The sequence below is a fragment of the Quercus lobata genome, chromosome 5, assembly GCF_001633185.2.
Source record: "Quercus lobata isolate SW786 chromosome 5, ValleyOak3.0 Primary Assembly, whole genome shotgun sequence".
Classification (NCBI taxonomy): domain Eukaryota; kingdom Viridiplantae; phylum Streptophyta; class Magnoliopsida; order Fagales; family Fagaceae; genus Quercus; species Quercus lobata.
In genome coordinates this window covers 38391644-38407774 of record NC_044908.1, presented here as the reverse complement: position 1 = coordinate 38407774, position 16131 = coordinate 38391644, and the positions used below count along the sequence as shown (strand labels likewise).

Here is a 16131-nt window from a genome sequence, read left to right as displayed (position 1 = left end):
TTCACTTTTCAGCAACTTTTTCATTAAAAATGGGTCTCACGGTACTATTCACACATTTAAAAATTATTTTGCTACAGTATTTTTTAGTTTTCAGTTTTCAACTGTATCCAAACAAACCCTTAATCATCGAAGGGTGTTTGGCAAACACTACACCAGTGTATCACTTTTTCTCTATTTCAGATCTGTTGTAGGTTCGTCCTTGGACAAAGCCATTAACATCGTCCATCCACACTGATGAAAATCCTAACAATTGATTTTCTGCATCATCATTATGCATCCCACTACAGAAAAGGATTTTAAAAATGAGTTACCAAACAAGCCCAAGTTTCAGCTACTTCAGCGCTAGTTATTTTAATTGTTTTTAAACACTTGCAATTTATTAGGAACATTTAATCTTGCTGACGTATCTAACAGTATCCCAATCTAGTTGGGCTCTCACGGATTCCAGATTTTGACTGAGGAAATAAGAGCGTATATTATGTTCGTTAAAGAAAATTTCAAGTCTTAAAGAATGAGATTTGGGGTCCATAATCCGTATCCCTGCTGTGAAATGTGCAAGTTTAATTTCCTCCATTCTTTAGTTTCATTCTTTTCACTATTATACCTTCTCGAATGAAATTTCAGCTGAAGAATTCTACTTCAGAACTTCAATTGTCGATCTTGAAAGCAACACATAAACATGAAAAAAAATTCACATCACAGATAAAATGGACCTGGATCCCAAACACGTCTAGCTTTTCACTAGTAATAACAAGTAAAACGTCCACCACCCTGTAAGCCACCACATATTCTCCACTTATTTATTTATTATAAATCCTAGAGCCCAATAAGAGGTAGGAATTTAGTTTGGAGTAACCAAAAACAAAAAAAACAAAAAAAAAGGGAAACTCTTACACAAATACCATATATGTAATATAACATAATAATAGCATATCTTATACAAACTACATCTCATACTTACTCTTAAGTGATAACTACTAGTGATTATAGAAACTATTACAAGCAAGCCTGTGCTATTAGTAAGCAAAGGTCTAACAATAAGCAATACATTTGTTCTTGCAATCCATGGTGCAGCCACCACCACCACCACCACCTCCATAACCCTTGCCTGAGTTGCTGTAGGAAGTGAAGCACTTGGCCGGACATGTGAGCTTCTTGTTGTAACATGGACCCTTGTCTTTACACACCACTGTGGGCCTTATTATACCACCTTTTGAGTACCCTCCATTTGGACCTCCAAACCCGCCTCCATACCCGCCTCCAACACCATTTCCAAACCCAGGAATGTTGAACCCGCCTCCAGGACTAAAGAACCCGCCCATGCCACCATCATTTCCAGTTCCACCTCCACTTCCACTTCCACTTCCACCACCTTTATTGTTGTTGTTGTTGTTGGGTTTGTCCTTGGAGTGTTTGAGCTGGGCTGAGAATGACCTGTCAGATTCGGGTCGGGTTGCCAGAGAGACTGAGACTGTGATGACCAGAATGGCTAAGAGAAAGCTGGTTATGGGTTTCATTGTGTACTGTATGTATATTTATATATATTTTTGTTTGATCAAGATGAGTGAGCTTACGAGAATGTGATGAGAGTTTTTGTGCGAAGGAATAATATACATGCGGATAGTGGTGGAAGAAGTAGAGATGAAAAACAAGCATAGCATTTATGGGGTGGGTGTGGACAGTTGAGGGGGGACTTCCCATATGTCATGTGAGTAGGTTGGGCGCCATTATTGTGATCCTATTACTTTTTTTTTTTTTTTTTCTCTCTCTCTCTCTCTCGTACTGTATCAGTTTTGGTCATCATATACCGCTCAAATATATCTTTTCAAGGATTTAGTGTAGTGGGTTTTTTTTTTTTTTTGATAGGTAGTGTAGTGGTTTTTAAATAATCTAAGTGATGTTTATGTCCTGATCGTTGCGATTTTAAATTATCTCATTTCTTATGTTTGGTAGCTATTGAGCTCAAAGTGAGATAAAATTGTTTTTAGTAATTTCAATTGTCTTTGTTTGTTTTGATATTAATGTTTTCTACAAAATAATTATTTTTTTAAATATTTTCTTTAAAATATCTCATTTTCTTATGATTGGTAGCAACCTTTAATTAGTTGGAAAACGATTTCCAAGATACTCTTATTTAGCTTACCATTCCAAAAAAAAAAAAAAAAAATTAATGGAAAATAATCTCTAAAAATTAAGTCTTAGTGAAAAAAATTCTAAAAAATAAGTATTTTTTTAGAAAATCTAAAAAATAAGTAATATTTCAAATAGGATTTTTTTTTAACAAATATAGTTTTTTTTTAATGATACTAAAAAAAAACCTATTTTGACCAGAATTTTCCAGAGAAATAAAGAGAAGATTATTACTCGGTGAATATAAAATGGGATGTGAAGATGTATTCACCCGAAGATTATTAGTGTATGCATATGTAAAAACAACTAAAAAGGTGTAGTAGTAGTACTTTAAATTAACCCAGTGGGGTTGGCCAAGCGGTTCGGCGCTTGGTCTTAGAGTGCTTGTACTTGGCTCAACTAGGTGTGCTCCCTAATTCGAGTCCTGCTACCTGCACTTTGAAAAGAATCCCTGGACTAGTGCTTTACCCCTTCATGGGCTGACCCAGCACGAACAGTGATTAATCTCTGATTGAAAACTTTGAAAATACACGGTGGAAAACCAAAAAAAAAAAAAAAAAAAAAAAAAGTAGTACTTTAAATTAATGGGGTAGCATGGGTTCGGTTTGGTAAAGATTTTTATTTTGGATCCATTACATGTGCATGATAAGCTGTTTTGCAGTATTGGTAATAGATTAGATGGGCCCGGGCGCTGCAATGGTGTAAATTAATTAATTAGATGAGATGCTCATCAGTACGTACGTACGTACAAGGTGCGTGGCGGTGCTTTTGAAATTAGCATATATTGCATGTAGAACAATTCACATGTCATATCACATTATCCATTTTTTTGGTCGAGGATCTTCAATTCATTACTCATTAGTCCATGGAAAAATAAATTAAAATCTTTTGTTAAACTTTCCTTCCACCGATAATAAGAATACAAAACATGTCGGAATAAAGCATCACAAGGAAGGTGAAATTTGGATAGCGCCTGCAAAATCTATGTTAATCATTTTGGCCCTCAGGTGTAGAGTAAATAAACAACTTGCTGATTTATATGATTACTAGAATTTTGGCTTAATATAAAATATGATTCAATAATATATATATATATATATATATATATGATGGGATAGCGAAAAATTAGTTATCTCCAATTCGTCCAAAGGTATCGTCCAGAACCCAGAGAGCAAGCCGGATCGGAAATTACCCAAGAATGAGAAGGATGCTCATGGACGAGAATATCGTTCAAGAACAATGAAATAGTCCATGGACGACAATGAAGTTGTCCATGGACAATGATCAGACGTCCAAGAACGACCAAATGGTCCACGAAATGGATAGAAGAACGTGCAACACTTGGGAAATTCTAAGCATCTTGGAACGGTTACCAAACCCATGATTATCGCCATAAATTCCTCGAATACTTAACTTCCATTAGTGGTTGCAACTTCTGTAGCCGTTGAGGAAGTTATGTCTGGACTCGTTGGTTTCCACGAATCTTGGGAAAGTTTCTAAGTTAATAACTGCTCCAAGGTTCTCTATATAAAGGACCGGTCTGAATCAAACTGGGGCGAGTACATTCTGAAATTTTACTCCTACAAAGTTGGAACTCCATTTTTGTGAGAAACTAACTTAGCCATCGAAGGGTATTTGGCCGGTCAACTTCGGTCCCCTTTTGATTGTGTGTTCATCTTTGTAGGCCTTCCACAGCCACTAGTAGCCCACCGAAGCTGGAGCATTCAGCCTACTAATTCTGTGCAACCTCAATTGGCGCCGTCTATGGGGAAGATAGTTCGATTGCTTTGCAATTTGTCTTTCTACGACAAAAGGTTGAATGGTTTGAACCAAGTCGAAGGCTACCAACCCAAGCCATCAAGAGAGTAGGGATGCTTCAAGCAATCCCCATCGCAATCGTCAATCAGCCCCAGTGATGCCACAATCCTTTATTCAACACATGTAGTTTATGGTAGCCGTTATGGCGGAGTTAACCCATCAGAATCAAGAATTGACTAGGGAGATTAATTTGAAGAAGCAACGCTATGAGGGGTACACTGAAGGTCAAGCCCAAAATCAAGAAGATAGGGAAAACGCTGAACTTGAAAGCCAATCAAGGGGTACCACGTCTAGAAGGGTTCCACAATTGGAGAGGGAAATGAATTAGATGAGAAAGGTTATGGCAGAGATGAGGGAGAACATGAGAAGGGAAAATCTAGTGGAGGATCTAGTCCACCGAACAGATTCCCCTTTCACGGCTTCCATCAACGGTCACCCCTTACCCCCAAAATTCAAGATGCCTTCATTGGATTCGTACGATGGAGCACGTGACCCATTTGATCATATAGAAACTTTCAAGACTACCATGCACCTTCAAGGAGTCCCGGATGAGATTATGTGTAGAGCCTTCACTACCACTCTCAAAGGACCGGCGCAAGTGTGGTTCAGCACAATACCCCCGAACACAGTGAGTTCTTTTGAAGAATTGGGTAAGTTGTTTGTCAATAATTTCATCGGAGGGCAAAGACACAAACACTCTTCGTCCAGTCTGTTAACCATAGAACAAGGAGCGAATGAAAGCCTGTGCTCCTTCATCACTCGTTTTAACAGGGAAGCCCTAACCGTAGATGAGGTGGATGACAAGCTACTCTTGGCAGCCTTCCATAATGGGGTTAATTTTGATTTATTCATCCATAAGCTGTATGAGAAGGAGCCTCAATCCATGGCTGAACTCGTTCATTCGGCCCAAAACTTTATGAATACAGAAGACGCAATCATAGGCACGAAGAGGAAAAGAGCTGAAAGGATGGAAGCACACCTCGCACGCCACTCGGAACAAGGTCCTCATCCAAAGAAGGGATGAACGGAAGATAAGAAGGAACGAGATAATAAGGAGACGGGTTCGTCCTCAAGAAGAAGTCAGAACTACACGCCCTTAGGTGCAGCCTGTAGGTACCATCACGTTACCAGTAGTGGTGGGATCATACCCACAACAGATAACCGAGGGAGTCAATTTCCTCGTGGTGGATTGTTCGTCCTTATACAATACTATTATTGGAAGACCAACTTTGAATAGTTAGAAGGCGGTCACGTCTACATACCATTTATCCGTCAAATTCCCTACAGAATATAGGGTAGGACAAGTGCAAGGAGACCAACTAGCAGCAAGAGAATGCTATTTGGCCATGTTGGCCACAGATGAACAGAACCAGACGAAGAATACTGAAGAAAGAAGAGTTGTTGTAGAACCTACTGAAGTGCTAGAAGACGTTTTATTACAAGGAAATGATCCTGAAAAGTTCACCAGAATTGGAACAAGTATGAAGGAGAAGGTGAAAAAAGACCTCGTCTAGTTTCTGAGAAAGAGTATCGATGTTTTTACGTGGAGTCATGATAACATGCCAGGAATCGATCCAAATGTAATTACTCATCGATTGAATGTGTACCCTTTCTCTAAGCCTGTTCATCAAAAGAAGAGAGTGTTTGCTCCTGAACAAGATAAGGCTATCAAGGAAGAGGTTTAGAAACTGACCACAGCGCAGTTCATCCGAGAAGTCTATTACCTGGATTGGTTAGCTAATGTAGTAATGGTGAAGAAGGCAAATGGCAAGTGGAGAATGTGCATAGACTTCACTCACTTGAACAAGGCTTGCCCTAAGGATAGTTATCCTTTACCGCATATTGATCAATTGGTGGATTCAACAGCTAGCCATCAATTGTTGAGTTTCATGGACACCTTCTCAGGATATAACCAGATAAAGATGGACGAGGCTAGCCAAGAAAAAACCTCCTTTATTACTAGTCAGGGTTTGTTTTGTTATAAGGTAATGCCCTTCGATCTGAAGAACGCAGGGGCGACTTATCAAAGGTTGGTGAATCACATGTTCCGCCCACAGATAGGACGGAATGTGGAGGTGTACGTGAATGACATGCTTGTGAAGAGCTTAGACGAGGGAAGTCATTTGGACGATCTTCAGGAAACCTTTGAAACACTTAGGCGATATAAGATGAAACTGAACCCAAGTAAATGTGCATTCAGGGTATCATCAGGAAAATTTCTAGGATTCATGGTTTCACAAAGAGGAATTGAAGCAAATCCAAACAAGATCCAAGCCATATTAAACATGGAACCACCTAAAAATGTCAAGGAAGTCCAGTCCCTCATCGGAAGAGTTGCTGCTTTAAACAGATTTGTTTCAAAAGCCACAAACAAGTGTTTACCCTTCTTTAAAGTCCTCAGGAAGGCATTCGAATGGACGGACGAATGTCAAAAGGCCTTCCAAGATTTGAAGGACTACCTTACCACAGCTCCATTGTTAAGTCCGTCCGTGCTAGGAGAGGAACTGTATATGTACTTAGCAGTGTCCCCACATGCCGTGAGTTCAGCGTTGATCAGGAAAAAAGGGAAGGTGCAAAAGCCTGTGTATTACACTAGCCGAGCACTCAGAGGAGCAGAAGGAAGGTACCCACTAATAGAGAAGTTAGCTTTTGCACTAATAACAGCTTCTAGGAAGTTAAGACATTACTTCCAAGTTCATGTCATCAATGTCATGACAGACCATCTGCTCAAGAAGGCAACGAACAAGTTAGAAGCTGCAGGACGACTAATTCAATGGGCAGTCAAGCTCAGTGAATTTGACATTCGGTACCAACCAAGAAATGTAATAAAGGCTCAAGCCCTGGTAGATTTCAATGCAGAGTTCACTCCAAGCTATGGGGACTTAGGCAGAGGAGAAGACAACAAATAATGGGTCGTCCATGTAGATGGATCGTCTACTCAGTATGCAAGAGGTATAGGGATTGTCTTGCAGTCACCAGAAGGAGATAAACTAAAGCACAAGGTTCACTTGCAGTACGAAACGACTAACAATGAAGTGGAGTATGAAGCCCTTCTTAAAGGGTTGGAGTTGGCTAAATCTGTAGAAGCAGACTCAATACTCATATTGGGAGACTCTCAATTGGTCATAGGCCAAGTAAATGGGACATGTGAAGCCAAGGAAAACAGAATGAAGAGATATTTAAAGAAGGTAGTACGCCTTGTGAAGAAATTCAAAGAAGTTGACTTCGTTCAAATCCCCAAGGGAAGAGAATGTAGAAGCAGATACTCTGGCAAAGGAAGCCTCCGTGAATGAAGCAATTAACGAGTTTGATGAAATACAATACATGCCAAGCATAGACCTACCAAAAATATTGCATATAGAAGGTGAGGAAAATTGTATGACCTCGATAGTATCATACCTGAAGGACGGAAAGCTTCCAGAAGGGAGGGATAAAGCTAGAAAGCTCAGGGTTAAGTTAGCGAGGTACATCCTTATGGACAAAGTGTTATACAAAAGAGGTTTCTCCCAGCCTTACCTAAGGTGTTCAGCTTCGGACGAGGCAAATTACTTACTAAGGGAAGTTCATGAAGGAGCATGTGGTAACCACTCAGGAGCCAGATCACTTGTCCACAAGATCGTCCGTGCAGGATACTATTGGTCACCAATCCAAGCTGATGCTAAGGCTTATGTCAAGGTATGTAATCAATGTTAAGATTTCAGTAATATTCCTAGACAGCCATCAGAGTATCTTACCCCAATGATGGCCCCTTGGCCTTTTGCACAATGGGGTTTAGATATCTTAGGCCCCTTTCCAAATGGGACTAGACAAATGAAGTTTTTAGTGCTAGGAATGGACTATTTCACTAAATGGGTAGAAGTTGAACTCTTAGCAAAGATTACACAACAGAATGTCAAAAACTTTGTTTGGAAAAACATTGTATACAGATTTAGAGTACCTAGGGTACTAGTGTCTGACAATGGACGACAGTTCAACAATACACCTTTCAGGGAATTTTGTGAACAACTTGGAATCAAGAACCATTACTCCTCACCCTCCCACCCATAGGCCAATGGCCAGGCAGAAGTAGCAAACTGATCCTTGTTGAAGATCATCAAGACTCGGCTTGAAGGGGCAAAGGGAGTATGGCCGGATGAGTTACTAGGTGTTTTGTGGACTTACAGAACGACAGTGAGAACCCCCACGGGGAAAAATTTTTAAACTAGCCTATGGAAGTGAGGTAGTCATACCGGCAGAAGTGCACATGGCCAGACACAGGGTGAAGAAGTATCAAGCTGAAGAAAACGAAGAATAGTTTTATCTTAACCTTGACCTTATGGACGAGGTGAGGATGGACGCGGAACAGAGAACAGCAAGGTACAAAAATCTTATGGCAAGGCAGTATGATGCCATGGTGAAACCCAGGCGCTTCAATATTGGGGATCTCGTTCTGAAGAGGGTTACCTTGGTAACAAGAAACCCAGCCTATAGGAACTGGGGCCAAATTGGGAAGGACTTTATAGGGTTATCAACTACAAGAGGCAAGGATCCTACTATTTGGAAGCTTTGGATGGACGGAGGCTAGAACACCCTTGGAATGTTGAGCACCTAAGGAAATACTATCAATAAATGCTGACCCTGGACGAAAGTGGCCATGGACAAGATTTATGGACGAGTGGAATATTGTATTCTCGTGTTTGTTTATTTACTACTATTGTGTGTTTTAAGTATTTTAATAATCCCCTAGAAAGTACATTAGTGTTTGACTTTTGTGATATTCATGGACGAGTTTGTGTGTAAGTATTTTTAATTCCCTAAAGGCACTAGCTCTCAAGCATGTGCCATGCCTGTGGACGAATGTTTGCATAGTTTGGATTTCCAAATATATATATGATGCATTTTCAAGTATATACATAATTGTATAGGAATCCTTCATTTTTTGTAAATTCATTCAGAGTGATCCATAAGAAGCAAACAATCAATGACGAATAAAATCCTTGGACGCAAGGATGTACCGTCCATAAGCTTTCCTTAAAGAAAGGATAAAGCAACAAAGAATAAACCTAAGGTATGCCCATCTAAAACTTAAGACGAGATGAAACCTAAGGACTGATCGTCTAAACCATGGATGAATAAAGATTGTGTAAAAACACAAGCCCATGGACGAATCTAACCAGCCTAACAATCCAGTGCAAGGACGAGCATTTGCTGGGAATGATTTAGCTAAGGACGAGTAAATGATCAACCCAAGTTTGGATAACGAATAAAGCCAACGAAAAGGCACGTCATTCATGAACGGTCTATACTTAATGGTGAACCTGAAGGATTCATTTTGCTCTATTTTGGTGATGTAATAAGAAATTCACCCATATACTCAAGAAAAGGTAAAATGATTTCCTAAGTGGACGAACCACACAGCCATAGAAATGATATGGACAATGTAAATAAAGTTCATACATAAAGCTTTAAACGTATTCAAACATAATGAAAGGTGAAAATGGAAAACATTCATTCATTCATTCATATAATTTAAAGAAGGGTGGACGACCAACATCCAAAAAACCTTTAAAAGTTATGTAAATATAACTGATTGTATATAAGGCTCATCCATAAGCTTAGACAAGATAATTGTACTTGGATAAACTTGAATAAAAGAAGCAAAAACAAAGCCCAAAACAACGGGCACTTCTAATAATGATAAAATAATTTTTCTAAGGAAAATATAGTCACTTGGATAAGCCAAACTTGGGATCGTCCTAGGTCACTTCATTATTAGCATCATCCGTTATGTTGACGTCCTCAGAACTCGTCTGCAACAAGGAGCTTTCAGTAGTAAGGGGAAGCTTGAAAGAATCAAAGTCCAAATCAGGAAATGTTTCTTTGGCATCAGCACGAAAGTCCTTATAGCCAGTTGCATAGTGACTGTTTAGACGATTCTTGTACTTATCAGACTTCTTAAAGGCTGCTATGGCTTCCCCACGTGCTTTCTCTAAGGATGAGACAAATTCAGAAACTTGTCCCTCGAGATAAACGATGCGAGTATCTTTTCCAATGTTATCGGCCTAAGCTCTTCCACCTCATTTTTTAGCTTCGTCTCACTTCCTTGCAGACGATTGAAATCTTCAGTCAACCTAAGCACGTCCCCCTTTTTTAGCAGAATTTCATTGTTCAGCTCCTTAGCCTTATCCTTAGCGGTCTTAGCGTCTAAAGCCAGCTCTTTAGCCTGGCAGGTCGCTGTTTAAAATTTTGACATAGCTTGTGTATGGACGAAGGGAAGTTAGACATTTTATTTGAAAATTTGAATAAAAAAACACGAGGACAAGTGAAACACTACCTTAAAGAGGTCATGGATACCAGAGCATTCAAACTCTTTCACTGACATATTGTAGCATTCATTGACTTCATTGTCAATAATGATTTCTTTGAACGTCCTCCATGCACAACTCTCGTCCAGCACCAGGTTAGAAAGACACTCAGATGGCTCTGACGGATGAGGCTTGCAAGGAGTCTTGGTTGGAGGGGGAGTAGGATCAATCTAGATAGGATGAAAAGTTTGGATAGGCTCCACATCAACTGGAGGGTCGTCCGGGTTTACCGTCAGGGGTGTGAACATGGGAACCTTGGGAAGAGAAGCCTTGCCAAGTTTTTGCTTCTTAGGACCTCAACGACTTGGAAGATCATCTAGATCCACAGCACTGGATATAGACTTAGATTTTCTCTTCCCTGTCTGGACGGAAGTTGCCTGGACGACTGATGGTGTAGTGACATCCTCGTCCCCACTGGTTATGGTTTTTTCTTTGTTTTCCCTCATTGTAGTTATTCCTGCGATGAGGAAAATCAATTTTTTTTTTTTTTAAAGGGAAGAAAAAGAAGAGAAGTAAAGTAGTATGGACGATACTTTGACGGGTGGTTTCCTCATGACCGAGATTCTTAACAGTAGGCATTGGGCCAAGCCCCCAAGTAGCTGGACGACTGAGAGTAACTAGATCATGAAAAGTTCTCCCAGGGAAGACATGAACTTCGTCAATCTGATCCAAGTAAAGTTTGTCCAAGCGTGGACGAACAACAGCTGCATTACCAAAGAAAAAAGGTTAGACGATTGAAAGATAGAAAATATGTAAAGAGAAACAAAATAAAATGGAAAGGAAACATACCCTCAAGATGAAGGCGACCTAGAGGGCTGGTAAAAGGTGGGAAGGGGGCATTACCCACATCAGTTAGGTCCCCAGCCCAATTTCCAAAAATGTAAGGTTGAATTTAATCAACCATGTGTTGGCTTTAATCCGTGACAAATTTGCTTGTAATACAGCACTTAGAAACCCTGTATTTAGGTGGGAATCATGTAAGGGTAGTGTGTGAAAGAATGTGAAGAAATGCTCAAGACTGTGTAGTGAAGCAGGGACTCGCGGCTGGATCTCGCGCAGAGCATGCAAGGGAGCTGAACAGTCATGCCAGCTGGAGCACTACAGGACAAAAATCCAGACTGGCCATTTAGTTAGCTCGTGGCTTGAACTCGCGACTTAGTCAAGTCGCGAGGTCAAGTCGCCAGCCAACCTTGTTTTGGAAAAACTGACTCTTTGCATTCCATTCTCACACCAGTATAAATACCCCTCATTCCCACAAAATATATGTGGCCATTCAGAAAGAAAAACCCTAAGAGATGTTTCTTCAAAATACCCACCCAATTAGAGAGAGCTACTTATTCTTAGAGAGAAATCTTTGTAGTCTCTTCTCATTCCCTCTCTCACTGTCATACCTATTAAGAGGAGATTTCTATCCAAACACTACCCACACTCATTTAGAGTGTTGAGTGTTTTTGGAGCTTTGGGAAGCATTGGAAGATGCCAAGGATGGCGGATGCTATGGATTATAGCAGAATCCAGTAAGCTAGAAAAGAAAAAGGTTCGACGCAACCTCGTTGGAGCAAAAAGCTTGGAGGGCTTAGGTACATCGGGTAGATTAGGCTTGGAGGGTCTATTGCTGTTCATGTATCCCAACTACATTTTCTAGTGGATTATTGACCGCTTGGAGGGTGGCGGAGAGGTTTTATGCCGAGGGCTTCAGTTTCCTCTTCGATAACACATCGTGTGTTGTCCTTGTGTTTGCATCCCTCTTCCCTTTATCTTTGCCTTTTATTTTCTGCTGTGGATGTGATTTTAATTGGCTTAGAGTGTTTACCAATTTTGTATTAAGCTTTTATTTCATGTTCCGTACATTAATTGTTTGATATAAAGCTTGAATTGGTAATTTGTAATTTGGGGGTTTAAACATTCAAGGGTGTTTTTACACTATTTGAAGTTTCAGGAAATAATAAAAAATTCTTTTTTCCAGAGCCTGTCAAACAAGCTACGACCCTTTATTAAACTATAGTAAGAGCCCCTAGATGAGAACTGGTAAAAACCAGTAGACTTCTTTATCTCCGAGGGCTTATAATAGTAAAAAGGAACTCGTCCACCGTAATTGGACAGTTCCCTTCCAGTGCCTCACGCCATAGCAATTGCATGGCAACTATCGTCCTCCAACCATTGGGGTTGAGCTGGTTAGGTCCAATACCTAACCTATGGAAGAGGTCTCTGCAAAAGGAATTTAGAGGAAATCTAAAGCTAGCTAGAAGATAGGAAGTGTATACCCCTAAACCAGAGGAAGGAGAACAACACCATTCTCCGGCCTCGGGTAGACGAGGGTAAAGCTCCCTAGGAATCTGGTATCTATCTACAAGAGTTTTTAACTTGACAGCATCTAAGGTGGATGCTACCTCTGGGCCACAAATATAAATGACATTTTCTTCATCCTCTTCCTCGTCTTGAGGAGGGCTAGGTGGCTGTCTGGATGAGCTAGCCCCAGATCCAGAAGCCATCCTACGTTGTAGTTCTTGAAATTCCTTGAAGGGAATACTAGGTACCCCAGATGAATAATGCTTGTCTGAAGAATCACTACAGGCTGTGCTACCTTTGCTACTCTCATCACTACCCTTACTCCCAGAAAAATCATCCTGGTACTCATCTTTCTCCCTCTCTAAACTACTAGATGAAGACATGGTTGAAATGAAGAAAGATTAAGATGAAAACCTAAAAAGAAAGAGGAAGTACCTGATAGAACTAGGAGGAGAGCTAGGCGAGGCTTTTGGATGAGATGGCAGAAAGGAAAATGAGAGAAAAATGAGGGGCAAGGAAGGAATGCACCTATTTATAGGCCCCAGAAACAGGGTCAGTGAAGCGACGCGCACCATTCAAAAAGTGACACATGGTGGTTCCTTTAGGAAGCGAGATTGACACAACAGGTTAACCAATAGTTTCGCGACACGTGGCACACAAAAAAATTAAAACTTGATTAAAATCATATAAACACGCATTAAATCACAACAATATCCTGGACGACCCTTTGAACATGGGGGCAACTAATGGGATAGCGAAAAATTAGTTATCTCCAATTCATCCAAAGGTATCGTCCAGGACCCAGAGAGCAAGCAGGATCAGAAATCACCCAAGGATGAGAAGGATGTTCATGGACGAGAATATCGTTCATGAACAATGAAATCGTCCATGGACGACAATGAAGTTGTCCATGGATAATGATCAGATGTCCAAGAACGACCAAATCATCCATGAAATGGATAGACGAATGTGCAACACTTGGGAAATTCTCAGCATCTTGGAAGGGTTACCAAACCCATGATTATCGCCATAAATTCCTCGAATACTTAACTTCCATTAGCAGTTGCAACTTCTGTAGCCGTTGAGGAAGTAATGTCTGGACTCGTTGGTTTTGACGAATCTTGGGAAGTTACTAAGTTAATAACCGCTCCAAGGTTCTCTATATAAAGAACTGGTCTGAATCAAACCAGGGCAAGTACATTCTGAAATTTTACTCCTACAAAGTTGGAACTCCATTTTTGTGAGAAATTAACTTAGCCATCGGAGGGTGTTTGGCCGGTCAACTCCAGTCCCCTTTTGATTGTGTGTTCATTTTTGTAGGCCTTCCACAGCCACTAGTAACCCACCGAAGCCGGAGCATTCAGCCTACTGATTCTATGCAACATCAATATATATATATATATATATATAACTGAAACCTCTGAAACTTTCACAATTTTCCACATCACCACTATTTTCTTTTTCTTTTTAATTTAGATTCTTTTTATTTTAGGTTTTATATCTTATATATTTATTATTTCTCTTCAATGTGTAATTATCTTATCAAGTGTTACAATAGTTTAATTTAAGTAAAACTCTATTAGATATATGTTTCAAGAGCTTGAAAATTCTACTTATTCTACTTCAACTAAAATTCTAAATTTTGATTTTATATAAGTTAAGAGGTAAATCAATGATTGTGGAATTACAACTAATATCTCTTTGTATTGTTCCCCCCACTCCTCTTCTACTTGTGTCTCTGCTACCCCAACCAGTAAGTTTTTCTCTTTCTCTTGGAAAACACTGTAGATCCACCCTCTCAAACACACCATAATCTCCAATTCTCACCATCTAACCTCCTTAGAAAATCACCCAAATCTTCAATTGTCAACTAACCCATATAATTAGGATGAGATTTTGATTGTTTAATCATGTCAGGTAATTCTCCCAATTCTTTTCAAATTTTTTTTCCCAAATTATATTTGGTTGTCTCTCTATTTGTTTGTAAATTCTGCCATTACCACATTGCCTCAATTCTCACCTTTGAATCTTTGTACATCCCTATTTTTTCCTTTCTTTTTTCCATATGGATTTTTCATATTTTTCTTTTATTTCGTTTGGTTCCCTATTGCTTGATGTAATACCTGGAAAAAAAAAAAGATTTAAAGGGAGGGGTATTTAAGTAAATCTCTTTGTGGGGTCAATTTTTATAATTAATATTATTAAGGGAGTTTTTAGAAAATTAGGTTGAAACCCTAACTATATATATAAGCTAATTAAGTTAGAGTATAACGATAGATATTTTGGAGGAGGACTTCTGAGTTTGTTCAAGTAGTGAAAGATTGACGGCACACTTGAGGTAAAACCTAAGAAATCTCGTTCTTTGACAAATTTAAGCTTTATATGGAATTAAAATATTTTTTTTATTTGAGTATTTTGGCCAATAGTGAGACTGTTTATATATCCAATGAGATTAGCGATGTAAACAAAGAAGGAATTTGATTTATTTTCTCTGTGCCCTGTGTTGTGTTAAGAGTAAAAGAAGGCTCTTGGGTCCGATTTTGCTCAGGTTTACCGAATTGGAGTTTTGGCGAATTGCAAAAGGTAATGGTGTCCCTGTAGGCTTGAATTTGTATGATATAGAATATAGTACTTTTTCCCTAGTTTTGTCCTCATCTCGAAGAGAACTAGGTGTGAATGGGGATTATATATAAATATATATATATATATATATATATATATATATATATATGAGCACATGTATAGAAGATTAGGTGGTGTACTTTTGACCCTATATGGCTATACGTATGGTGTATCTATAGGCTTTATCTCTAGGTACTGTTAGTGGCAGAAAGTGGAGGAAATATATATATTATGAGTACGTGGATTTTTAACTATGAGATAATATTTGAACTATTTTGAGTTGTTAAAATTTCATATGTGATTTTGGAACTGTTTGAGTATTTGAACTATTTTGAGTCACTTAAACTGTTTATGTATTTTTGAAACCTATTGTAAGTTATACCTTTTGATGTATGAAAAACTAACTACTTTCTAAACCATCTATGATATATTTGTAAGATTAAAGTATGTGATCTATTTGCATTTATTATTTTAAGACTATGAAACTTCTTTAGTTATTTTTGAAAACTCAAATTACATATTATTACTTCACAGATCTATTGCTTGATAGAACTTACTAGGATGTTGGTTACTTATTGAGTTGTCAGCTCACCCCTTTTTTTCACCTCCAATTTCAGATTGTGAAGAATAGCAAGTTTTGGCAGTTTTTGATGTTGTTTTGTGAGCAGGAAAAGAAGCTTAGTGATTTTAGGATTGGATGGTCTTCTAATAGTTTTATATTTATTGGCCAATTGGCATTATGTACATGAGGTTTGGATTTTGTTCCTATTAAATTATTGGAGATCTATTCATAAAGAAATTGTTGAGGTATTTTGGATTTATTTGATTTAATTTTTTAGGATAAATTTTAGTTTCTAAAAAAGCCTTGCACACTTGTAGGGTGCTTACTTTATAAGCATGTGGCGATTGTCACATGCCTATCTTTATA

The 16131-nt window shown here is 38.9% G+C and overlaps 2 protein-coding genes across 2 annotated transcripts; one reads left to right on the top strand and one right to left on the bottom strand.

The window, feature by feature from the left end:
- Positions 1–774: 774 nt before the first annotated feature.
- On the bottom strand, positions 775–1641 carry LOC115992300 (glycine-rich protein 5-like). The gene has a single exon (XM_031116453.1). It carries the CDS (start codon positions 1515–1517, stop codon positions 1032–1034), a length of 486 nt encoding a protein of 161 aa, XP_030972313.1. The 5' UTR covers positions 1518–1641; the 3' UTR covers positions 775–1031.
- A 2647-nt stretch (positions 1642–4288) lies between these two features.
- On the top strand, positions 4289–4972 carry LOC115990429. The gene has a single exon (XM_031114262.1). The coding sequence runs from the start codon at positions 4289–4291 to the stop codon at positions 4970–4972; it is 684 nt and encodes a 227-aa protein (XP_030970122.1).
- The last annotated feature ends 11159 nt before the right edge of the window (positions 4973–16131 follow it).